Source organism: Scyliorhinus canicula, chromosome 27 (assembly GCF_902713615.1).
Source record: "Scyliorhinus canicula chromosome 27, sScyCan1.1, whole genome shotgun sequence".
Classification (NCBI taxonomy): Eukaryota; Metazoa; Chordata; class Chondrichthyes; order Carcharhiniformes; family Scyliorhinidae; genus Scyliorhinus; species Scyliorhinus canicula.
Window position 1 is genome coordinate 2,532,045 of NC_052172.1, and position 25,937 is coordinate 2,557,981.

At 55.1% G+C, this 25,937-nt stretch overlaps 1 protein-coding gene across 1 annotated transcript; it reads right to left on the reverse strand.

Annotated features, from left to right (window-relative positions):
* Positions 1-1,591: 1,591 nt before the first annotated feature.
* Positions 1,592-14,483, reverse strand: LOC119957681 (anther-specific proline-rich protein APG-like). Its single transcript, XM_038785756.1, has 4 exons — positions 14,477-14,483; positions 12,345-12,680; positions 4,606-4,688; positions 1,592-2,852 (listed from the first exon to the last, which is right to left on the reverse strand). Exons 1-4 carry the CDS (start codon positions 14,481-14,483, stop codon positions 2,787-2,789), a joined length of 492 nt encoding a protein of 163 aa, XP_038641684.1. The 3' UTR covers positions 1,592-2,786.
* Between the last annotated feature and the right edge of the window lie 11,454 nt (positions 14,484-25,937).

The window sequence follows — 25,937 nt, forward strand, 5'->3', positions numbered from 1 at the left end:
AGTGGCACGGTGGCACCGTGGTTAGCACTGCTGCCTCACAGCACCCAGGATTCAGGTTCAATCACAGTTTTTGGCTTCAGTCTGAAGGTGTCTTGGTGAGTTGCTGCAATGCATCTTGGGTGATGGACCATACGCTGCCATTGTGTCAGTGGTGGATGGAATGATGCTTCATTTGGTGGATCAGGTGCAGATCAAGAGGACTTTTCTCCTGGATGGTGCCTCCAGGCAGGTTTAGAGTACTTTCACCACACTGTCAATTGGGAAAGTTAGGAAATGAGATAATGGCCTCAATTCTCAGTCTTTGACTTGATCTTGCTGTCACAGTATCTCTCTGACTAGCCTAGTGCTGTTTCTGGTCAATGGCAGTTCACTGGATGTCGATAGTGAAGGTTTGAGCAATGGTATCGAATATAAATTATTGGAGATGGTCATCACCTGGCAGCTCACCTCAGCTCACTCAATGTAAGCGATGCCGAGGGAGGGACAAGGTTAGTGATCCACCACCAGACTTGACCACATGAAGCATTGGATCCGAAACCAAACCTGATCACTATTTCAGATCATACAGCATCACCAACCCTTCTGCTACCCTACTCCAAACCATCTGAAACCACCCCCCCAACCATCACAGCGCCAGCGACCCGGGTTCCACTCCAACTTTGTGTGTGGAGTCTGCACGTTCTCCCCGTGTCTGCGTGGGTTTCCTCCGGGTGCTCTGGTTGCTCCCACAGTCCATAGATGTGCAGGTTAGCTGGGTTAGCCAGCGTCAATTCTCCTATACTGACCAACAGGTTTAGTGGGGTTACAGGGATAGCACGGGGGGATTGCGCACAGGTAGGGTCCTCGTTCAGAGGGTCAGTACAGATTCTATGATCATTTGGGGCTGAGATGAGGAGAAATTCAAGTGTTGTGAATCTTTGAAGATCTCCACTCCAGAGAGTTGTGGAAGCTCCACCATTGAAGACATTTCAGGCTGGGAGAGACAGATTGTTGGTCTCCAAATTAAGGGATGTGTGGGGGAAGTTTCTACACAGAGGGTAGTGGATGCCAGGAGCTGCTGGAGGGGGTGGTCGAAGCGGGGACGATAGTGATGTTTAAGCGGCATCTTCACATGTACTGGATGGAAATAGAGGGAAACGGACCCCGGAAGTGTGCACGGTTTTAGATTAGACGGGCAGCATGTTTGGCTTGGAGGGCCGAAGGGCCTGTCCCTGTGCTGTACTTTGCTTTGTTATTTGTTCTTTGTTCGGAGTGCCCGGGAAAGTGGAGGTGAAGCCCAACGTTGGCCATGATGGTTTTGAACGGCAGAGCAGTCTCGAGGGGCCGAATGGTCTCCTCCTGCTCCTATCCCTTGTATTCTTACGAACAGCGAGCTTTCATTGGCAGAAAACCTGGCAAAATGGCCAGGCTGAAGCAGAGAGAGGAAAATGAAGCAGGTGGAGGACAGAGGCACAGAAAGATCCCACTGGGAGGAACAAGCCAAACGTCAGTCTCAGCGTCAGAATGAGTTTCAATCTGGACCAGGATGGTTTTCACTCCTAATCAGATCATCTGTACATTTCTCCAAAAGAAACACCTTTCACACATTGTGGTCAAGCATTTATAGATTTATTGAGCACACATTTCATGCAATAACATTGAAACACCCGCTTAACCGATCAGCCCACATGTGATGGTGAGGGATTCGAACATCTTACACTTCTCAGCTGAATATTCAGTGAAACAAACTCTCCACAATCCAAATCCTCAGGACAGTCGACTGCTTCATTCGAGACCTTTCTGACCCCAGGTTCGTGTCTGTGAGAGGCCATTAATGGGAAGCTCACAGACCGGATTGTGTCAGAGAAACAAGAGAAAAACCACCGAGCTGTAAATGCTGAGCCGGTCAGACAGTAACTGTGGAGAGAATCACAGTTACTGTTTCAGGGTCAGGAGCTAAAGCATTGAGCTGAAACAGGAAACTCTTTCTCCACAGCCGCTGCCTGACTGGCTGAGAGTTCAGCCTCTGCAGGAGTTTTCCCTGATATTAGTCCTGATCATGTCTTGCTCACACCAGCAGTTTCCCAGCTTCAGGCTGCAGAGATGTGACCAACAGGACAGTTTCACCGGGTCTATTGATGACATGAGTGAAGGTGGGAACACATTGCTCTCTGCTCCGTCAGGAATATCGCTCCTCCAGATAAGGAGGATCTGATTGGACCCACCACATATCAGAAAAGCTGATTCCCTCCCTTGTTTCATTGGGCTCCTGGGGTCAGATATCAAATATTTCACTTTGCTCAACAGAATGAGGTTTTTGTAAAGACAACAAGAATCCTGGATTTTATTCTGTCCCAACAACACCATTCTCGAGGAACCCAGAGGAAAAGGATGACATCTACCCAGAGATTGTGCTGGGATTAATTGTTGTCTGGATACCCATTCTCGCTGCTGACAAATCTCGGAATTCAGGATGGGGACTCAGATCTTTATTAAATCCTCTCATTGAGCAGAAGGTTAAAAAGGGTCATTTGGGGTCAGTCACTGTCCCACAGCCCAGTGGTCAGGACTTCCAAATGGAGGTTATACTTCCCTATTTCACAAAGCAAAAACTAAAAGTTCCCACATTCCCCAATATGAAGAAGAATCAATCACGATGTAACATTAACACAGCGAGCCTTTAACCCTTTGCTCGCTGCTTAACATTGGAAAGCTATTACTGAGCGAAGCTGTGAACACACAGGTCACCAGGTGCTGACTGGTACAATTCATCATCCTCAATCTTCTGGAGAAGCCACAGCCGAGATCTAATCGTCTCCGACACTCAAATGAATGTCCAGGTCCGGGAATCGATCCTTGATCGACAGCTTCAGCTACATCACAGACAGGAGAAATGGTTAATATTGCAGGGAGAGTGGGGGGAAATGTGGGGTAGAGTTTGGGGACAAAAAGCCACCTTCACTGCCAATGACTGGCTGGAATGGCACAGGCTGTAAGGAACGGGGCAAATTGCTGCTAATATTTGTATTGGACACATCAGAGGGAGAAATTAATTCAGGGAGAGACAGTGTGGAAGAGAGTGTGAGAGTAATAGAGAAAGTGGGGACAGGATGAGGCAGAGAGAGATACTGGAGTGGAAAGAAGGAAGGAGAGAGCGAGCGTGGGGCAGACAGGAGCAGAGAGAGAGAAGGTGTTATATTTTTTGTTGTAGCCCCAAAGAGAGAGAATCAGAGGTGACACACGGTGCAAGGGGTTTATTAACAAAATGCTGCTCAAACCGGACACTCTGGTGAACTCCACAAATGCCCACAGAGCGTTCGGATTATGTCATTGCGTAACACGTGACATTAACACGTGGGTAACAAGGCGGCGCAGTGGTTAGCACTGCTACCTCACAGCACCAGGGACCCGGGTTCAATTCCAGATTCGGGTGACTGTGTGGAGTTTGCACTTTCTCCTCATGTCTGCGTGGGATTCCTCCGGGTACTGTGGTTTCCTACCACAGTCCAAAGATGTGCAGGTTAGATGGGGTTACAGGGATAGGGCAGGGGAGTGGGCCGAGATAGGGAGCTCATCCCCAGGGTGCAGACATGACGGGCTGAATGGCCTCCCTCTGCACTGTCGGGATTCGAGGGATTCGATTGTTATATTACACCAACCAATGCTGTTACCCTGATATATAACAGAAAGTAATAGATGGGCAGATGGAGACAAAGCAAGAGATTGAGAAAGAGAAAGAGAGAGAGATACACACACACAGAGGACAGACAGAGTGTGAGACAGCAACAGAGATAGACAGAGGGGGAGAGAGGGAGGGAGGGAAAGATGCAGAGCCAGAGAATGAGAGAGAGAGAGAGTGAGAGAGAGAGAGAGAGAGAGGGGTGGGGGGGGGGGGGGGGGGGGGGGGGGTGGGGGGGGGGGTGGGGGGGGGGGGGGTGACCCCGGGGTCAGCAGTGCAATGTGGGACTGCTTCACACCTCATTCTGCCCCTTGTTGTTTGAATAGATCAGCCCAATGGGACTGACTGTGCCAAAGCCCCTGCTTTAGTTACACTGTCGAGGCTCAGACACCAACACAGGGCAGGGGCAGCAGGGTAGCATGGTGGTTAGCATAAATGCTTCACAGCTCCAGGGTCCCAGGTTCGATTCCCGGCTGGGTCACTGTCTGTGTGGAGTCTGCACGTCCTCCCCCTGTGTGCGTGGGTTTCCTCCGGGTGCTCCGGTTTCCTCCCACAGTCCAAAGATGTGCGGGTTAGGTGGATTGGCCATGCTAAATGGCCCGTAGTGTCCTAATTAAAGTAAGGTTAATGGGGGGGGGGGTTGTTGGGTTACGGGTATAGGGTGGATACGTGGGTTTGAGTAGGGTGATCATTGCTCGGCACAACATCGAGGGCCGAAGGGCCTGTTCTGTGCTGTACTGTTCTATGTTCTATGTTCTACAGCAACAGGAGGAGGCCACTCAGCCCATCAAACTGTTCCATGGGATAGGAGGGCTGTCTGGGTAATATGAGGGTGACCAGAGGGGGAGTGGAGCTGCTGTGTGTGACGTGGAGGGTCCTGATCTCTGAATTCAGACAGTGAGAGGCAGGTGTTGGTGTCAATATTTAACCGCAAAACAATTTCTCACCTCCAGAATAATTTTCTGAATCGATTCAACATCAAAGTCTCCCATTAATTTGATCACCAGTTTGAACTGTTTGCCGTTAACTCCTAAAGACAACAATCAGAGCATGAGAATGTTAAACACACTAATCACAGCTCAGAATGTGTGTCCACAGCAAGAATAATGACATCATCTGGTTAAAGTCCAACAGGTTTGTTTGTAGAATGTGTGTGTGTGTGTGTGTGAGAGAGAGAGAGACAGCAAGATACACCATTGAATCACTATACAGAACAGTACTTGAAACTATGATGTTGTTGCCATTACAGAGACCTGGTTGAGGGAAGCACAGGATTGGCAGCTAAACGTTCCAGGATTTAGATGTTTCAGGGGGGATAGAGGGGGATGTAAAATGGGTGGATGAGTTGCGCTACTGGTTAGAGAGAATATCGCAGCTGTACTGCGGGAGGACACCTCAGAGGGCAGCGAGGCTATATGGGGAGAGAGCAGGAATAAGAAGGGTGCAGTCACAATGTCAGGTGTTTACGACAGGCCACCCAACAGCTAGCAGGAGATAGATGAGAAGATACGTGGACAGATTTTGGAAAGGAGCAAAAGCAACAAGGTTGTTGTGATGGGAGACTTTAATTTCCCCAATATTGACTGGGACTCACTTAGTGTTCAGGGCTTGGACGGGGCAGAGTTTGTAAGGAGCATCCAGGAGGGCTTCTTAAAACAATATGTAGATAGTCCAACTTGTGAAGAAATGTACTGGACCTGGTATTGGGGAATAAGCCAGGCCAGAAGGTAGAAGTTTCAGGAGGGAAGCATTTCGGGAACAGTGACCACAATTCAGTAAGTTTTAAATTGCTGGTGGACAAGAATAAGAGTAGTCCGAGGGTGAATGTGCTAAATTGGGGGAAGGCTAATTATAACAATATTAGGCGGGAACTGAAGAACCTAGATTGGGGGAGGATGTTTGAAGGTAAATCAACATCTGACATTGGGAGGCTTTCAAATGTCAGTTGAAAGGAATTTCGAGGAGGTCACAAAGATGATTGATGCAGGTAGGGCAGTGGATGTTGTCTATATGGACTTCAGTAAGGCCTTTGACAAGGTCCCTCGGCGGACTGGTACAAAAGGTGAAGTCACAAGGGATCAGGGGTGAGCTGGCAAGGTTATAGAAGGCAGAGAGTAGCAATGGAAGGGTGCTTTTCTGATTTGAGGGCTGTGACTCATGGTGTTCTGCAGGGATCAGTACTGGCACCTTTGCTGTTCGTAGTGTAAATGATTTGGAGAAAAATGTAACTGATTGTGTCTGATTAGCAAGTTTGCAGATGACACAAAGGTTGGTGGAATTGCGAATAGTGATGAGGACTGTCAGAGGACATAGCAGGAATAAGATCGTTTGGAGACTTGGTCGGAGAGATGGCAGATGGAGTTTAATCTGGACAAATTTGAGGTAATGTATTTTGCAAGGTCTAATGCAGGTGGCGAATATACAGTGAATGGTAGAACCCTCAAGAGTATTGAAAGTCAGAGAGATCTAGGTGTACAGGTCCACAGGACACTGAAAGGGGCAACACAGGTGGAGAAGGTAGTCAAGAAATGCTTGCCTTCATTGGCCGGGGAATTGAGTATAAAAATTGGCAAGTCATGTTGCGGCTGTATAGAAACTTAGTTAGGCCACACTTGAAGTAAAGTGTTCAATTCTGGTTGCCAATCTACCAGAAGAAGTGTGTGGAGGCTTTAGAGCGGGTGCAGAAGCGATTTCCCAGGATGCTGCCTGGTATGGAGGGCATTAGCTTATGAGGAGCGGTTGAATAAACTCGGTTTGTTCTCACTGGATCGACAGAGGTTGAATTAGAACAGTACAGCACAGAACAGGCCCTTCGGCCCTCGATGTTGTGCCGAGCAATGATCACCCTACTCAAGCCCACGTATCCACCCTATACTAGTAACCCAACAACCCCCATTAACCTTATTTTATTTTTTTAGGACACTAAGGGCAATTTAGCCTGGCCAATCCACCTAACCCGCACATCTTTGGACTGTGGGAGGAAACCGGAGCACCCGGAGGAAACCCACGCACACAGGGGGAGGACGTGCAGACTCCGCACAGACAGTGACCCAGCCGGGAATCGAACCTGGGACCCTGGAGCTGTGAAGCATTGATGCTAACCACCATGCTACCGTGCTACCCAAAGGTAGATTGAGGTTGATAGAGATCTAAAAAATTATGAGTGGCATAGACAGAGTGGATAGTCAGAGGCTTTTTCCCAGGGTAGAGGGGTCAATTACTAGGGGGCATAGGTTTAAGGTGCGAGGGCCAAAGTTTAGAGGAGATGTACGAGGCAAGTTTTTTTTACACAGAGGTTAATGGGTGCCTGCAACTCGCTGCCGGAGGAGGTGGTGGAAGCAGGTCAGTGTAGGCTTGGAGGGTCGATGGGCCTGTTCCTGTGTTGTATTTCTCTTTGTTCATTGATAGAGAGAATGTGTGAGTGACAGAGACAGCAAGATAGAGAGAATGTGTGAGTGACAGAGACAGCAAGATAGAGAGAATGTGAGTGACAGAGACAGCAAGATAGAGAGAATGTGCAAGTGAGAGGGAGAGACAACTGAGAGGGACAGACAACAAGATAGAGAGAATGTGTGTGTGTGAGAAGGAGAGAGACAGCAAGATAGGAAGAATGTCTGTGTGTGAGAGAGAGAGAGTGACAGCAAGATAGAGAGAATGTGTGTGTGAGGCACCCTCAATTACGATGTGAGAGCGAGGTCGGTAATCAAAAGGCTTTAATCTACAGAGAACTGAACAGCATCCGAGAGAAGTGTGCTCACCACATGGAGCCTCATCCTATATACCGTTTCCTGGGGGTGTAGCCAGAGGCGGAGTCCCCCAGGGTTCCACGCATCTTAAAGGGGCAAGGCATTAAAGGTCAGGTACCGTATACAGCAGTTATTAATACTGTTCATCACATTCACCCCCTGTTTAAAAAAAAACACATAGTCCGTCGGGGGTGAAGTGGAATTATAAGTTCAGCCTTTGTGGTGGTCTGATCGTCCGTGCTGACCTTCGCTGCTCCGTTGGTGGCACCGTGGATGCGGTCGGTTCCAATGGTGGTATATCCGGGAGCATGGTTGACTGAGCCTTTGCCCGCCTTGGAGGCTGGGGGGGTATCAGGGGTGATTAGGGTGATCAGTGCCGGCGCCGGCCGGGGGGCAGGGGGCGCTATGGGGGGGCGCTGTCGGAGTCGGCGGTCGGTGTGGGGCGGGGAGCATCGGTAGAAGGGGGGGTCGGTGGGGAAAACGTCGGGGTCAGTGGGAGAGTCGGTGGGGTCGGTGGGGAAAACGTCGGGGTCGGTGGGAGAGTCGGTGGGGTCGGTGGGAGAGCCAGCGGGTGCCAGGTCTCGCAGGGAGACTATTGGATCCGTTTTCTGGCTCCTCACGTGTCTCCGGAGTAGGACTGGACCCAGAGTCGTCAGTCAGGGTGGAAGTGAGACTCCAGAGATGGACTTCCTGGGGAAGACAAACAAACGATTGTGAGGGGTCTCGTTCGCGGCCGTACAGAGGAGCGACCTAATGGAGTGCAGGGCATCGGGTAGGACCTCCTGCCAGCGGGCGATAGGGAGACTCCTTGACCGTAGGGCTAGAAGGACGGCCTTACAAACTGTCGCGTTCGCCCTCTCCACCTGCCCGTTTCCCCGCGGGTTATAGCTTGTCGTCCTGCTCGAGGCGATGCCCTTGCTGAGCAGGTCATCACTCATGAACGATGTACCCCGGTCGCCGTGGATATAAACGGGGAAACCAAACAGTGCGCAGTGCCTTGATCACGGAGGCCGAGGTCATATCGGGGCAGGGGACAGCAAAAGGGAAGCGGGAGAACTCATCGATAACGGTGAGGAAATAGATGTTGCGGTTGGTGGACGGGAGGGGCCCTTTGAAGTCCACGCTTAGACGCTCAAAGGGCCCAGAGGCCTTTATCAGGCGGGCCTTCTCTGGTCGATAGAATTGCAGTTTGCATTCTGCACAGATCTGGCACGTCTTAGTCATGGCCTTGACCTCCCCTGTGGAGTAGGGCAGGTTGCGGGACTTGATGAAGTGGGCAAGGCGGGTGACCCCCGGGTGGCAGAGGTCATCGTGGATGGATCTCAGGTGGTCCAATTGCGCGTTGGCGCACGTGCCACGGTACAGGGCATCTAGGGACTCGTTGAGCTTCCCCGGGCGATATTTAATATCGTACGTATAGGTGGAGAGCTCTATTCTCCACCTCAGAATTTTGTCATTCTTTATTTTGCCCCGTTGTGCGTTATCGAACATAAAGGTGACCGACCGTTGGTCGGTGACGAGGGTGAACCTCCTACCAGCTAGGTAGTGCCTCCAGTGTCGCACGGCCTCCACTATGGCTTGTGCCTCCTTCTCGACTGCAGAGTGTCGAATTTCCGAGGCGGTGAGGGTTCGGGAGAAGAACGCTACTGGCCTGCCCGCTTGGTTGAGGGTAGCAGCCAGGGCGACGTCTGATGCGTCGCTTTCTACTTGGAAGGGGATGGCTTCGTCCACCGCGTGCATGGCGGCCTTGATGATGTCGGCCTTGATACGGCTGAAAGCCGACTGGGCCTCAGCCGTCAGGGGAAAATCGTGGTCTTTTGTCCGCATATCTGGGGACCCACTGGGCGTAATAGGAGAAAAGCCCCAAGCACCGTTTGAGTGCCTTGAGGCTATGGAGAAGGGGAAATTCCTTAAGGGGATGCATGCAGTCGGGGTCTGGGCCTAGGACCCCATTGTCCACGACACAGCTGAGGATGGCTAGCCGGGTTGTGTGAAACACGCATTTCTCTTTGTTGTACGTGAGGTTGAGGGCCCGGGCAGTCTGGAGGAGCCTCCTCAGGTTTGCGTCGTGGTCCTGCTGATCATGGCCGCAGATGGTGACGTTGTCCAAGTACGGGAAGGTGGCCCGTAAGCCATACTGATCCACCATAAGATCCATCGCCCTCTGGAAAACGGAGACTCCGTTTGTGACGCCAAAAGGGACCCTGAGGAAGTGAAACAGCCAACCGGCTGCTTCCGATTCTGGCCGATTTGGGTCACCATTTCTGCTATGCGCGGAAGTGGATACGCATCGAGTTGCGTAAAGCGGTTTATGGTCTGGCTATAATCCACGACCATTCGCTGCTTTTCCCCGGAGCGGACTACCAATACTTGAGCCCTCCAAGGGCTGTTGCTGGCCTCTATGACCCCCTCTTTTAGTAGCCGCTGAACCTCTGACTTGATGAAGGTCATGTCTTGGGTACAGTACCAGCGACTCCTGGTGGCGACGGGCTTACAGTCGGGAGTGAGGTTCGCGAAGAGGGAGGGTGGCGCAACTTTGAGTGTCGCCAGGCTGCAGACCGTGGTGGGGGCAGGGGCCCGCCGAACTTCAATGTCAGGCTCCGGTGGCTGCACTGAAAGTCCAGACCGAGCAGCGGGGGGGGGGGGGGGGGGGGGGGGGGGGGGCGCAGAGGTGAGGGAGGATGAAGAGTTTAAATCGGGTGTATTCAGCGCCTCGAATTGTGAGGTCAGCGACACAATACCGAGTGGGACCCCGAAGCGAGGGCGATAGTTTGGGAGTCGGGGTGGGTGCGCAGGGAGCAGCGCCTTACCGTGTCTGGATGGATAAAGCTCTCCGTGCTCCCGGAGTTCAATGGGCAGGGAGTGTCGTGGCCGTTGACTTGAAACCGCATCATCGAGTTCCGCAGGTGCTTTGGCCGCGATTGATCGAGTGTGATCGCTCCTAGTTGCGGGCCGTCAGAGTCGAATTCACAAAATGGCCGCCCAGAGTCACAAGATGGCCGCCGCCGCAGGCCGAAGCCCCCAGCCCCTCCCCCCAGCCCACCCCCCCAGCCCCAACTCCCCGGTCGAAGCCCCCCAGCCCCTCCCCCCAGCCCAGCCCCAACCCCCCCGCAGCCCTCCCCCCCAGCTCCCCCAGCCCCAAACACCCCCCCAAGCACCCCCCAGCCCCCAACACCCCCCAGCACCCCCCAGCCCCTCCCTCAGCCCCCCGCCCCCCCCCAACCCCCCCCAGCCCCAGCCCCCAACCCCCCCAAACCCCCAGCCCCCCAACTCACCCCCAGCCCCCAACCCCTCCGCCACCCCCCCAACCCCCCAACCCCCCCAACTCACCCCCCCCGGCCCCCAACCACCCCAGCCCCCCCCCAACCCCAGCCCCCAACCAGCCCCCAACCCCCACCAAACCCCCCAACCCACCCCAGCCCCCCCAACCCACCCCCCAACCCCCCCGCCACTTTCACAGCCCCAACCCCCCAACCCCCCCAACCCACCCCCCCAGCCCCCAACCACCCCAGCCCCCAACCCCCCCAGTCCCCAACCCCCCCGCCACTCCACAGCCCCCAACCCACCCCCCCAGCCCCCAACCCTCCACCCCCCCCCCCCCCCACCCCCCACCCCAACCCCCCCCCAGTCCACCGGGAAAGGACAGACAGTGCACAGTGAGGAGAGTGAGAATACCCCTCCCCCTGACTCACACCAGGAAGGACCTCTCAATCCCCAGAGCACAGAAGCAGGAGGGCCGCAACTGGCGATCCCCCAGCCGCTAAGCCCAAAGTTACAATACAGAATAAAAATACAGTAATAATCGTGCAATCCCTCAACGATAAAACAAACCCAACATTAGTACAGAAATGCTCATAGTCAATTAGGCCACCGCCCTGCTGCTCTCACAGTTCCGGCATCCGGTCTCCAGACACCATCCAGTCCAAAACTGCAAAAGTGAGTCCGTTCTCCTCCACTTTCAGCCCGGCAGTGGGCCAATCAAAACCGCCCCGTGCTCCGCTCCCAGACAGCCAACCAAAAGGCAGCCAGTGACAAGTACAGGTCCCAGGCCTGGCAACTGCAGGCAGACAAACTCTATCCTCTCTCTCTCCCCTGCAACATGATCCTGTTGCATTCCATCCAGCCACTCCTATCACTGCTCTCCCTTGCCGCAGTCCAGGCTTCAAGGTCCGGAGAGGCAGCTAGAATAACAGACCAGATCCGGGAGCGGAGTTACAGCCAGAAACAGCAGCAGCTCACAGAGAAACAGCCTGCATGTGACAAGCCTGAGGTTCACCTCAGTGTGAACTGTTCAGGTGACTAGGAGGTGGAGCTCTGTCCCAATTGGAGGAACTCCCCACAGGATATAACACCAACCTGGAAGCATTTCAGGAAGTGGAGCGGAACGGATTGGATCAGATCAGTCTGGCCTCTCATAGAACAGTACAGCACAGAACAGGCCCTTCGGCCCTCAATGTTGTGCCGAGCCATGATCACCCTACTCAAACCCACATATCCACCCTATACCCGTAACCCAACAACCCCCCCCCCCCTTAACCTTACATTTTTATTAGGACACTACGGGCAATTTAGCATGGCCAATCCACCTAACCCGCACATCTTTGGACTGTGGGAGGAAACCGGAGCACCCGGAGGAAACCCACGCACACAGGGGGAGGACGTGCAGACTCCACACAGACAGTGACCCAGCCGGGAATCGAACCTGGGACCCTGGAGCTGTGAAGCATTTATGCTAACCACCATGCTACCCTGCTGCCTCTCGGGGAGCCTTTGCTTCCATCTCCAACTCCCCTCACTCACTCCATCCCACTCCCCTCACTCACTCCATCCCACTCCCCTCACTCACTCCTTGCAAAGTATTAAAAGCCACTCCCTCAGTTGGCGATTTGTTGATGGCTCCGGGAGTTTTCCGGGTCAAGTTTGAGTTTAAATACTGGTACCTGATGATGATGTAGCATTTGGGACAGTCGTTGAAGATGCAATGTGTGACCGAGTGGTCTGTGGCCTGGGTGGCAGAGTGGTCTGTGGCCTGGGTGGCAGAGTAGTCTGTGGCCTGGGTGGCAGAGTAGTCTGTGGCCTGGGTGGCAGAGTAGTCTGGGGCCTGGGTGTTGGAGTAGTCTGTGGCCTGGGTGGCGGAGTAGTCTGTGGCCTGGGTGGCAGAGTAGTCTGTGGCCTGGGTGGCAGAGTAGTCTGTGGCCTGGGTGGTGGAGTAGTCTGTGGCCTGGGTGGCAGAGTAGTCTGTGGCCTGGGTGGTGGAGTTGGAACGACAGCTTCACCTGGAAATAAGGGATACGATGAGAATGAGTGAGGACAAAATCACAACATCGAAGCAATAATTCAGCAAATGAGAGAGAGGAGGAGGAACAACCTCCACAATCAGACAGACTCCTACCCAGTCTGGACCCCACATGGGTCAGTCCACATACTCCTGACCCCATAATGGACCCCTCCACCCATCAGTAAGCAACCCCCAAGGAATCCCTCAAACCCAACCCCACCTACACAAGATTCTCTGCCCCTTCCACAACCACTGACCCGACACCGCACCCACCGCAGCCTGCACACCCCACCCCACCCACCACAGCCTGCACAATCCACCCCACCCACCCCACCCTGCACAATAAACCTCGACCCGAACCAACTGGCCTCTGGGGTAGAGAATCCCAAACAGTCACAACCCTGTCATTTTAGCATTTTCTAAATTTTCCCTCCCTCTCGGCCCTAATTGGCTTCCCCGTATTTTGAATTTGTGACCCGTGGATCCAGACTCCCAAATCCTGGGAAAAGCTGAGCCACTCCCACCCTGAGCCACACCCACCCTGAGCCACACCCACCCTGAGCCCCACCCCGAGCCACTCCCACCCTGAGTCACACCCACCCCGAGCCACACCCACCCCGAGCCACACCCACCCCGAGCCACCCCCACCCTGAGCCACACCCACCCTGAGCCCCACCCTGAGCCCCACCCTGAGCCACACCCACCCTGAGCCACACCCACCCTGAGCCACACCCACCCTGAGCCACCCCCACCCTGAGCCACCCCCACCCTGAGCCACCCCCACCCTGAGCCACACCCACCCTGAGCCACCCACCCTGAGCCCCACCCTGAGCCACACCCACCCTGAGCCACACCCATCCTGAGCCACACCCACCCTGAGCCACCCCCACCCTGAGCCACCCCCACCCTGAGCCACCCCCACCCCGAGCCACATCCACCCTGAGCCACACCCACCCTGAGCCACACCCACCCTGAGCCCCACCCACCCCGAGCCACACCCACCCCGAGCCACATCCACCCTGAGCCACACCCACCCTGAGCCACATCCACCCCGAGCCACTCCCACCCTGAGCCACACCCATCCTGAGCCACACCCACCCTGAGCCACCCCCACCCCTAGCCACACCCTGAGCCACACACCCCGAGCCACACCCACCCTGAGCCACACCCACCCCGACCCACACCCACCCTGAGCCACACCCACCCCGATCCACACCCACACGGAGCCCCACCCTAAGCCACACCCACCCTAAGCCACACCCACCCTGTTTCTGCATTAAGTATGTTTTAGATTTCAGTGAGAGTTTATAGGGTCAGGGAGTTTCACAGCACAGAAGGAGGCCATTCAGCCCATTGGGTCGGTGCTGGCGATCAAACACCTATCTATTCTAATCCCATTTCTCAGCACATGGTCTGTTTGCTTGGGCATTTCAAGTGCTAAATGCAACTTAAATGTTGTGAGGGTTCCTGCCTCCACCACCCTTTCAGGCAGCGAGTTCCAGATTCCCACCTCCCTCTGGGTGGAAAAGCTTTTCCGCAAATCCCCTGCAGACCAAGGATGTACAATCACATCCTTCCGATAGTGTGGTGACCAGAACCGTACACAGTATGCCAGCCAGGGTCGAAGCAGTGTTTTATACAGCTCCATCATAACCTCTCTGATTTTATATTCTATGCCATGGCAAGTATCCCATATGCTTCTTAACCACCTTATCTACCTGTCCCACTGCCTTCAGGGATCTGTGGACATGAACCCCAAGATCCCTCGGCCCTCTGTGCTTCCTCCTTTCCTACCGTTCATTGTGCATTCCCTGGTCTTGTTCGTCCTCCCAAAATGCATCACCTCACACTTTTCAGGGTAAATTCCACTTGTTGCTGTTCTGGCCCTCTAACCAGCCCGTCTATATCATCCTGAGAAAATACATGTCTGAGTTCTTCAATCTCTCTTTATAAGACAGACCAGGTACTCCATAAACAAGTCCGGTGAACCTTCGGTAAACTCCAGAAATGGGAATAATATCCTTCCTCAGGTAATAAGGGGATTTGAGGAAAACAGTTTTTACCCAGAGGGTGGTGATGGTCTGGAACGCTCTGGCTGGGAGGGTGGTAGGGCCGGGTTGCCTCACATCCTTTAGGCTGTCAGTGTGAGGCTGTCAGTGTGAGGCTGTCAGTGTGAGGCTGTCAGTGTGAGGCTGTCAGTGTCAGGCTGTCAATGTCAGGCTGTCAGTGTCAGGCTGTCAGTGTGAGGCTGTCAGTGTGAGGCTGTCAGTGTCAGGCTGTCAGTGTCAGGCTGTCAGTGTGAGGCTGTCAGTGTGAGGCTGTCAGTGTCAGGCTGTCAATGTGAGGCTGTCAGTGTGAGGCTGTCAGTGTGAGGCTGTCAGTGTCAGGCTGTCAGTGTGAGGCTGTCAGTGTGAGGCTGTCAGTCAATGTGAGGCTGTCAGTGTGAGGCTGTCAGTGTCAGGCTGTCAGTGTGAGGCTGTCAGTGTCAGGCTGTCAGTGTGAGGCTGTCAGTGTGAGGCTGTCAGTGTCAGGCTGTCAGTGTGAGGCTGTCAGTGTGAGGCTGTCAGTGTGAGGCTGTCAGTGTCAGGCTGTCAGTGTGAGGCTGTCAGTGTGAGGCTGTCAGTGTGAGGCTGTCAGTGTGAGGCTGTCAGTGTCAGGCTGTCAGTGTCAGGCTGTCAGTGTGAGGCTGTCAGTGTGAGGCTGTCAGTGTGAGGCTGTCAGTGTCAGGCTGTCAGTGTCAGGCTGTCAGTGTGAGGCTGTCAGTGTGAGGCTGTCAGTGTGAGGCTGTCAGTGTCAGGCTGTCAGTGTCAGGCTGTCAGTGTCAGGCTGTCAGTGTGAGGCTGTCAGTGTGAGGCTGTCAGTGTCAGGCTGTCAATGTGAGGCTGTCAGTGTCAGGCTGTCAGTGTCAGGCTGTCAGTGTGAGGCTGTCAGTGTGAGGCTGTCAGTGTGAGGCTGTCAGTGTGAGGCTGTCAGTGTGAGGCTGTCAATGTGAGGCTGTCAGTGTGAGGCTGTCAGTGTGAGGCTGTCAGTGTCAGGCTGTCAGTGTCAGGCTGTCAGTGTGAGGCTGTCAGTGTGAGGCTGTCAGTGTGAGGCTGTCAGTGTGAGGCTGTCAGTGTCAGGCTGTCAGTGTGAGGCTGTCAGTGTCAGGCTGTCAGTGTCAGGCTGTCAGTGTGAGGCTGTCAGTGTGAGGCTGTCAGTGTCAGGCTGTCAGTGTGAGGCTGTCAGTGTCAGGCTGTCAGTGTCAGGCTGTCAGTGTCAGGCTGTCAGTGTGAGGCTGTCAGTGTGAGGCTGTCAGTGTGAGGCTGTCAGTGTGAGGCTGTCAGTGTCAGGCTGTCAGTGTGAGGCTGTCAGTGTGAGGCTGTCAGTGTGAGGCTGTCAGTGTCAGGCTGTCAGTGTGAGGCTGTCAGTGTCAGGCTGTCAGTGTCAGGCTGTCAGTGTGAGGCTGTCAGTGTGAGGCTGTCAGTGTCAGGCTGTCAGTGTCAGGCTGTCAGTGTGAGGCTGTCAGTGTGAGGCTGTCAGTGTCAGGCTGTCAGTGTCAGGCTGTCAGTGTCAGGCTGTCAGTGTGAGGCTGTCAATGTGAGGCTGTCAGTGTGAGGCTGTCAGTGTCAGGCTGTCAGTGTGAGGCTGTCAGTGTCAGGCTGTCAGTGTGAGGCTGTCAGTGTCAGGCTGTCAGTGTGAGGCTGTCAGTGTCAGGCTGTCAGTGTCAGGCTGTCAGTGTCAGGCTGTCAGTGTGAGGCTGTCAGTGTGAGGCTGTCAATGTGAGGCTGTCAGTGTGAGGCTGTCAGTGTCAGGCTGTCAGTGTCAGGCTGTCAGTGTGAGGCTGTCAGTGTGAGGCTGTCAGTGTCAGGCTGTCAGTGTGAGGCTGTCAGTGTGAGGCTGTCAGTGTGAGGCTGTCAATGTGAGGCTGTCAGTGTGAGGCTGTCAGTGTCAGGCTGTCAGTGTGAGGCTGTCAGTGTGAGGCTGTCAGTGTGAGGCTGTCAGTGTCAGGCTGTCAGTGTGAGGCTGTCAGTGTGAGGCTGTCAGTGTGAGGCTGTCAGTGTGAGGCTGTCAATGTGAGGCTGTCAGTGTGAGGCTGTCAGTGTGAGGCTGTCAGTGTGAGGCTGTCAGTGTGAGGCTGTCAATGTGAGGCTGTCAGTGTCAGGCTGTCAGTGTCAGGCTGTCAGTGTCAGGCTGTCAGTGTGAGGCTGTCAGTGTGAGGCTGTCAGTGTGAGGCTGTCAGTGTGAGGCTGTCAGTGTCAGGCTGTCAGTGTCAGGCTGTCAGTGTGAGGCTGTCAGTGTGAGGCTGTCAGTGTGAGGCTGTCAATGTGAGGCTGTCAGTGTCAGGCTGTCAGTGTCAGGCTGTCAGTGTCAGGCTGTCAGTGTGAGGCTGTCAGTGTGAGGCTGTCAGTGTCAGGCTGTCAGTGTGAGGCTGTCAATGTGAGGCTGTCAGTGTCAGGCTGTCAGTGTGAGGCTGTCAGTGTGAGGCTGTCAGTGTGAGGCTGTCAGTGTGAGGCTGTCAGTGTGAGGCTGTCAGTGTGAGGCTGTCAGTGTGAGGCTGTCAGTGTGAGGCTGTCAGTGTGAGGCTGTCAATGTGAGGCTGTCAGTGTCAGGCTGTCAGTGTGAGGCTGTCAGTGTGAGGCTGTCAGTGTGAGGCTGTCAGTGTGAGGCTGTCAGTGTCAGGCTGTCAGTGTGAGGCTGTCAGTGTGAGGCTGTCAGTGTCAGGCTGTCAGTGTGAGGCTGTCAGTGTCAGGCTGTCAGTGTGAGGCTGTCAGTGTGAGGCTGTCAATGTGAGGCTGTCAGTGTGAGGCTGTCAGTGTCAGGCTGTCAATGTGAGGCTGTCAGTGTGAGGCTGTCAGTGTGAGGCTGTCAGTGTGAGGCTGTCAGTGTGAGGCTGTCAGTGTCAGGCTGTCAGTGTGAGGCTGTCAGTGTGAGGCTGTCAGTGTGAGGCTGTCAGTGTGAGGCTGTCAGTGTGAGGCTGTCAGTGTCAGGCTGTCAGTGTGAGGCTGTCAGTGTGAGGCTGTCAGTGTGAGGCTGTCAGTGTGAGGCTGTCAGTGTCAGGCTGTCAGTGTGAGGCTGTCAGTGTGAGGCTGTCAGTGTCAACCTGTCAGTGTGAGGCTGTCAGTGTGAGGCTGTCAGTGTCAGGCTGTCAGTGTGAGGCTGTCAGTGTCAGGCTGTCAATTTGAGGCTGTCAGTGTGAGGCTGTCAGCGTCAGGCTGTCAGTGTCAGGCTGTCAGTGTGAGGCTGTCAGTGTCAGGCTGTCAGTGTCAGGCTGTCAGTGTGAGGCTGTCAGTGTGCGCTGTCAGTGTGAGGCTGTCAGTGTGAGGCTGTCAGTGTGAGGCTGTCAGTGTGAGGCTGTCAGTGTGAGGCTGTCAGTGTGAGGCTGTCAGTGTCAGGCTGTCAGTGTCAGGCTGTCAGTGTCAGGCTGTCAGTGTCAGGCTGTCAGTGTGAGGCTGTCAGTGTCAGGCTGTCAGTGTGAGGCTGTCAGTGTCAGGCTGTCAGTGTCAGGCTGTCAGTGTCAGGCTGTCAGTGTCAGGCTGTCAGTGTCAGGCTGTCAGTGTCAGGCTGTCAGTGTGAGGCTGTCAGTGTGAGGCTGTCAATGTGAGGCTGTCAGTGTCAGGCTGTCAGTGTGAGGCTGTCAGTGTGAGGCTGTCAGTGTGAGGCTGTCAGTGTGAGGCTGTCAGTGTGAGGCTGTCAGTGTCAGGCTGTCAGTGTGAGGCTGTCAGTGTGAGGCTGTCAGTGTGAGGCTGTCAGTGTGAGGCTGTCAGTGTGAGGCTGTCAGTGTCAGGCTGTCAGTGTGAGGCTGTCAGTGTGAGGCTGTCAGTGTGAGGCTGTCAGTGTGAGGCTGTCAGTGTCAGGCTGTCAGTGTGAGGCTGTCAGTGTGAGGCTGTCAGTGTCAACCTGTCAGTGTGAGGCTGTCAGTGTGAGGCTGTCAGTGTCAGGCTGTCAGTGTGAGGCTGTCAGTGTCAGGCTGTCAATTTGAGGCTGTCAGTGTGAGGCTGTCAGCGTCAGGCTGTCAGTGTCAGGCTGTCAGTGTGAGGCTGTCAGTGTCAGGCTGTCAGTGTCAGGCTGTCAGTGTGAGGCTGTCAGTGTGCGCTGTCAGTGTGAGGCTGTCAGTGTGAGGCTGTCAGTGTGAGGCTGTCAGTGTGAGGCTGTCAGTGTGAGGCTGTCAGTGTGAGGCTGTCAGTGTCAGGCTGTCAGTGTCAGGCTGTCAGTGTCAGGCTGTCAGTGTCAGGCTGTCAGTGTGAGGCTGTCAGTGTCAGGCTGTCAGTGTGAGGCTGTCAGTGTCAGGCTGTCAGTGTCAGGCTGTCAGTGTCAGGCTGTCAGTGTGAGGCTGTCAGTGTCAGGCTGTCAGTGTCAGGCTGTCAGTGTGAGGCTGTCAGTGTGCGCTGTCAGTGTGAGGCTGTCAGTGTGAGGCTGTCAGTGTCAGGCTGTCAGTGTGAGGCTGTCAGTGTCAGGCTGTCAGTGTCAGGCTGTCAGTGTCAGGCTGTCAGTGTGAGGCTGTCAGTGTCAGGCTGTCAGTGTCAGGCTGTCAGTGTGAGGCTGTCAGTGTGCGCTGTCAGTGTGAGGCTGTCAGTGTGAGGCTGTCAGTGTGAGGCTGTCAGTGTGAGGCTGTCAGTGTGAGGCTGTCAGTGTGAGGCTGTCAGTGTGAGGCTGTCAGTGTGAGGCTGTCAGTGTGAGGCTGTCAATGTGAGGCTGTCAGTGTGAGGCTGTCAATGTCAGGCTGTCAGTGTGAGGCTGTCAATGTGAGGCTGTCAGTGTGAGGCTGTCAGTGTGAGGCTGTCAGTGTGAGGCTGTCAGTGTGAGGCTGTCAGTGTCAGGCTGTCAGTGTGAGGCTGTCAGTGTGAGGCTGTCAGTGTCAGGCTGTCAGTGTGAGGCTGTCAGTGTGAGGCTGTCAGTGTCAGGCTGTCAGTGTGAGGCTGTCAGTCTGAGGCTGTCAGTGTCAGGCTGTCAGTGTGAGGCTGTCAGTGTGAGGCTGTCAGTGTCAGGCTGTCAGTGTGAGGCTGTCAGTGTGAGGCTGTCAGTGTGAGGCTGTCAGTGTGAGGCTGTCAATGTGAGGCTGTCAGTGTGAGGCTGTCAGTGTGAGGCTGTCAGTGTGAGGCTGTCAGTGTGAGGCTGTCAGTGTGAGGCTGTCAGTGTGAGGCTGTCAGTGTGAGGCTGTCAGTGTGAGGCTGTCAGTGTGAGGCTGTCAGTGTGAGGCTGTCAGTGTGAGGCTGTCAGTGTGAGGCTGTCAGTGTGAGGCTGTCAGTGTGAGGCTGTCAATTTGAGGCTGTCAGTGTCAGGCTGTCAGTGTCAGGCTGTCAGTGTCAGGCTGTCAGTGTGAGGCTGTCAGTGTGAGGCTGTCAGTGTGGGGCTGTCAGTGTGAGGCTGTCAGTGTGAGGCTGTCAGTGTCAGGCTGTCAGTGTCAGGCTGTCAATGTCAGGCTGTCAGTGTGAGGCTGTCAGTGTGAGGCTGTCAGTGTGAGGCTGTCAGTGTGAGGCTGTCAGTGTGAGGCTGTCAGTGTGAGGCTGTCAATTTGAGGCTGTCAGTGTGAGGCTGTCAATGTGAGGCTGTCAGTGTGAGGCTGTCAGTGTCAGGCTGTCAGTGTGAGGCTGTCAATGTGAGGCTGTCAGTGTGAGGCTGTCAGTGTGAGGCTGTCAGTGTCAGGCTGTCAGTGTCAGGCTGTCAGTGTGAGGCTGTCAGTGTGAGGCTGTCAGTGTGAGGCTGTCAGTGTGAGGCTGTCAATTTGAGGCTGTCAGTGTCAGGCTGTCAGTGTGAGGCTGTCAGTGTGAGGCTGTCAGTGTGAGGCTGTCAGTGTGAGGCTGTCAGTGTGAGGCTGTCAGTGTGAGGCTGTCAGTGTGAGGCTGTCAATTTGAGGCTGTCAGTGTCAGGCTGTCAGTGTGAGGCTGTCAGTGTGAGGCTGTCAGTGTGAGGCTGTCAGTGTGAGGCTGTCAGTGTGAGGCTGTCAGTGTCAGGCTGTCAGTGTCAGGCTGTCAGTGTGAGGCTGTCAGTGTCAGGCTGTCAGTGTCAGGCTGTCAGTGTGAGGCTGTCAATGTGAGGCTGTCAGTGTGAGGCTGTCAGTGTGAGGCTGTCAGTGTCAGGCTGTCAGTGTGAGGCTGTCAGTGTCAGGCTGTCAGTGTGAGGCTGTCAATGTGAGGCTGTCAGTGTCAGGCTGTCAGTGTGAGGCTGTCAGTGTCAGGCTGTCAGTGTCAGGCTGTCAGTGTCAGGCTGTCAGTGTGAGGCTGTCAGTGTCAGGCTGTCAGTGTGAGGCTGTCAGTGTGAGGCTGTCAGTGTGAGGCTGTCAGTGTGAGGCTGTCAGTGTCAGGCTGTCAGTGTGAGGCTGTCAGTGTGAGGCTGTCAGTGTCAGGCTGTCAGTGTGAGGCTGTCAGTGTGAGGCTGTCAGTGTCAGGCTGTCAGTGTCAGGCTGTCAGTGTCAGGCTGTCAGTGTCAGGCTGTCAATGTGAGGCTGTCAGTGTGAGGCTGTCAGTGTCAGGCTGTCAGTGTGAGGCTGTCAGTGTGAGGCTGTCAGTGTGAGGCTGTCAGTGTGAGGCTGTCAGTGTCAGGCTGTCAGTGTCAGGCTGTCAGTGTGAGGCTGTCAGTGTGAGGCTGTCAGTGTGAGGCTGTCAGTGTGAGGCTGTCAGTGTCAGGCTGTCAGTGTGAGGCTGTCAGTGTGAGGCTGTCAATGTGAGGCTGTCAGTGTCAGGCTGTCAGTGTCAGGCTGTCAGTGTGAGGCTGTCAGTGTGAGGCTGTCAGTGTGAGGCTGTCAGTGTGAGGCTGTCAGTGTGAGGCTGTCAGTGTGAGGCTGTCAGTGTCAGGCTGTCAGTGTGAGGCTGTCAGTGTGAGGCTGTCAATGTGAGGCTGTCAGTGTCAGGCTGTCAGTGTCAGGCTGTCAGTGTGAGGCTGTCAGTGTGAGGCTGTCAGTGTGAGGCTGTCAGTGTGAGGCTGTAAATTTGAGGCTGTCAGTGTGAGGCTGTCAGTGTGAGGCTGTCAGTGTGAGGCTGTCAATGTGAGGCTGTCAGTGTGAGGCTGTCAGTGTCAGGCTGTCAGTGTGAGGCTGTCAGTGTGAGGCTGTCAGTGTGAGGCTGTCAGTGTGAGGCTGTAAATTTGAGGCTGTCAGTGTCAGGCTGTCAGTGTGAGGCTGTAAATTTGAGGCTGTCAGTGTCAGGCTGTCAGTGTGAGGCTGTCAGTCAATGTGAGGCTGTCAGTGTGTGGCTGTCAGTGTGAGGCTGTCAGTGTCAGGCTGTCAGTGTGAGGCTGTCAGTGTGAGGCTGTCAGTGTGAGGCTGTCAGTGTCAGGCTGTCAGTGTGAGGCTGTCAGTGTGAGGCTGTCAATGTGAGGCTGTCAGTGTGAGACTGTCAGTGTGAGGCTGTCAGTGTGAGGCTGTCAGTGTGAGGCTGTCAGTGTCAGGCTGTCAGTGTCAGGCTGTCAATGTCAGGCTGTCAGTGTGAGGCTGTCAGTGTGAGGCTGTCAGTGTCAGGCTGTCAGTGTCAGGCTGTCAATGTCAGGCTGTCAGTGTGAGGCTGTCAGTGTGAGGCTGTCAGTGTGAGGCTGTCAGTGTGAGGCTGTCAGTGTCAGGCTGTCAGTGTGAGGCTGTCAGTGTCAGGCTGTCAGTGTGAGGCTGTCAGTGTCAGGCTGTCAGTGTCAGGCTGTCAATGTCAGGCTGTCAGTGTGAGGCTGTCAGTGTGAGGCTGTCAGTGTGAGGCTGTCAGTGTCAGGCTGTCAGTGTGAGGCTGTCAGTGTCAGGCTGTCAGTGTGAGGCTGTCAGTGTGAGGCTGTCAGTGTGAGGCTGTCAGTGTCAGGCTGTCAGTGTGAGGCTGTCAGTGTCAGGCTGTCAATGTCAGGCTGTCAGTGTGAGGCTGTCAGTGTCAGGCTGTCAATGTGAGGCTGTCAATGTGAGGCTGTCAATGTGAGGCTGTCAATGTGAGGCTGTCAGTGTGAGGCTGTCAGTGTGAGGCTGTCAGTGTGAGGCTGTCAGTGTGAGGCTGTCAATGTGAGGCTGTCAATGTGAGGCTGTCAATGTGAGAGTCACCCCTTTATTCCCACTCTCTGTTTTCTGCTTTTGAACCAATCCTTAATCTTTGCCAATACCTTGCCTCCTATCCCATTGCTTTAATTTGTTGATCAACCTCCTGTTGGTAACTTTATCCAAAGCCTTTTGAAAATGCGGGAACTTTACATCCCCCTTGATCAATTCTGTCAGTAACATCCTCAAAAACCTCCATGTTCATCAAACATCTTCCCCCACATTAATCCATGTGGACTCTGTCCAATCTGATCATTATTGATCCAAGCTGGCGCCGGAGCGTGGAAACTCTCTGCAAGCTCTCTCAAACCGATCCTTGTTTTACATCTCCTGTAATCATACTAATATTTTAAACTTTAATACTGAGATTAATATTATTATTAACCTTTCTCAAAATACTCAGGGAGGCCGGTAATAATAGCTTCATTGATAATTTGGAGGCAGTTTCGCCAACACTTTGGGTTGGGGACTGGGTCAAGGGAAATGCCGATTTGAGGGAATGACAGATTTGAGCCAGAGAAGTGGGACGTAAATTTTTGGAAATGGAAGGAGAAGTGGATTAAGGCACTAAAACATTTGTTTCTTGGTGTTTGGTTTGCAGGATTGAAGGAGCTAGGATCGAAGTATGGGCTGGAGCATGGGGAACTGTTTCAATACATGAAGGTTTCAGATTTTGCCAGAAAGGAGATACAGAGCTTCCTGGTGGAGCCGGCCTCCACGTTGCTGGAGGAGATGCTGACGACAGGGGGACTGGAGAAGGGGGTACTGTTGGTAAACGCGGCTATTTTGGAAGAGGAGAAGGCACCACTGGAAGGGATCAAAGCAAAGTGGGAGGAAGAGTTGGGAGAGGGTATGGAGGAGGGGGTCTGGTGTGAGTTCCTCTGGAGAGTGAATGCCTCCACCTCGTGCGTGAGATCGGGGCTGATACAGCTGAAGGTGGTGTATCTAGAGCACACCTCACAAGGGCAAGGATGAGCCGGCTCTTTGAGGGGATAGAAGATGTGTGTTAACGTTACAGGGGGGCCCTGCAAATCACGTTCATATGTTTTGGTCCTGTCCAAAGCTGGAGGATTACTGGAAGGAGGTTTTTGCGATAATCTCTAAAGTGGTGCACAGGAAACTGGACCCGGGCCCTCGGGAGGCCATATTCAGGGTGTCGGACAAGCCGGGGTTGCAAACGGGTTCGGAGGCAGATGTTGTAGCCTTCGCCTCATTGATCACCCGAAAGCGGATATGTTAGGGTGGAGATCAACCTCTCCACCCTGTGCCCTGGCGTGGTGGGGGGGGGGGGACCTGCTGGAATTCATGACTGTTGAGAAGGTTGAGTTTGAACTGAGGGGAAGGATGGAGGGGTTATACAATTCATGGGTATTATTCATTACGCACTTTTGAGAATTGGATAACACCGAACATTAATTGCGGGCGGGTGGAGGATTGTGTGTGTTAATGGTGACGATGGGTGATTCCTGATTCATAGAATTTCATAGAATTTACAGTGCAGATGGAGGCCATTCGGCCCATCGAGTCTGCACCGGCTCTTGGAAAGCGCACCCTTTCCCAATGTCAACACCTCCACCCTATCCCCATAACCCAGTAACCCCACCCAACACTAAGGGCAATTTTGGACTCTAAGGGCGTTTTATCATGGCCAATCCACGTAACCTGCACATCTTTGGACTGTGAGCACCCGCAGGAAACCCACGCACACACGGGGAGGATGTGCAGACTCCGCACAGACAGTGACCCAAGCCGGAATCGAATCTGGGACCCTGGAGCTGTGAAGCAATTGTGCTATCCACAAATTATTCCTTTTTATCATTTGTTGATGTGAACATGCGGGCATTTGGGGGTTTGGTGGGAGAACGGGATTGTTGTTGTTGATGTGGGGAATGACATTATATTCGTTACTGCTTATTGTTTATTGTCGATGGGTGTAAATTTGGGAGAAAATGTGAAAAAACAGAATAAAAATATCTTTTAAAATTATCACCCTTTCTCTTTTATCTTCCCTTGCAGGTTTGAAGATCCTTCGAGGCGCCCTTTTGACCAGACTCGACCTGACCTGGCTGCTCGCCTGATGACCCGACCCTGCCTGGAAGCTCATGTGGCCCAATCCGGAGGTGCAGCCCCGATCTCGATTTGGACCCGACCCGGACCTCGGAGAGCCCGACCCGGCCTAGGTACCGAATCCAGCCCCCGGACCACCGACCCAGAGAGGCCCCGCCCAGCGACCCGACCCGGAGAGGCCCCGCCCAGCAACCCGACCCAGAGAGGCCCCGCCCAGCAACCCGACCCGGAGAGGCCCCGCCCAGCAACCCGACCAGGAGAGGCCCCGCCCAGCAACCCGACCAAGAGAGGCCCCACCCAGCAACCCGTCCCGGAGAGGCCCCACCCAGCAACCCGACCAGGAGAGGCCCCGCCAAGCAACGCGACCCGGAGAGGCCCCGCCCAGCAACCCGACCCGGAGAGGCCCCGCCCAGCGACCCGACCCGGAGAGGCCCCGCCCAGCGACCCCAACCCGGAGAGGCCCCACCAAGCGACCCAACCCGGAGAGGCCCCGCCCAGCGACCTGACCCGGAGAGGCCCCGCCCAGCAACCCGACCGGGAGAGGCCCCGCCCAGCGACCCGACCCGGAGAGGCCCCGCCCAGCGACCCAACCCGGAGAGGCCCCACCCAGCGACCCAACCCGGAGAGGCCCCGCCCAGCAACCTGACCCGGAGACGCCCTGCCCAGCAACCCAACCCGGAGAGGCCCCACCCAGCGACCCGGCCCGGAGAGGCCCCGCCCAGCAACCCAACCCGGAGAGGCCCCGCCCAGTGACCCGACCCGGAGAGGCCCCACCCAGCGACCTGACCCGGAGAGGCCCCGCTCAGCGACCCAACCCAGAGAGGCCCCGCCCAGCGACCTGACCCGGAGAGGCCCCGCCCAGCGACCCGGCCCGGAGAGGCCCCGCCCAGCGACCCGACCCGGAGAGGCCCCGCCCAGCAACTCAACCCGGAGAGGCCCCGCCCAGCAACTCAATCCGGAGAGGCCCCGCCCAGCGACCCGACCCGGAGAGGCCCCGCCCAGCGACCCGACCCGGAGAGGCCCCGCCCAGCAACTCAACCCGGAGAGGCCCCGCCCAGCAACTCAACCCGGAGAGGCCCCGCCCAGCGACCCGGCCCGGAGAGGCCCCACCCAGCGACCTGACCCGGAGAGGCCCCGCCCAGCAACCCAACCCGGAGAGGCCCCGCCCAGCAACCCAACCCGGAGAGGCACCGCCCAGCGACCCGACCC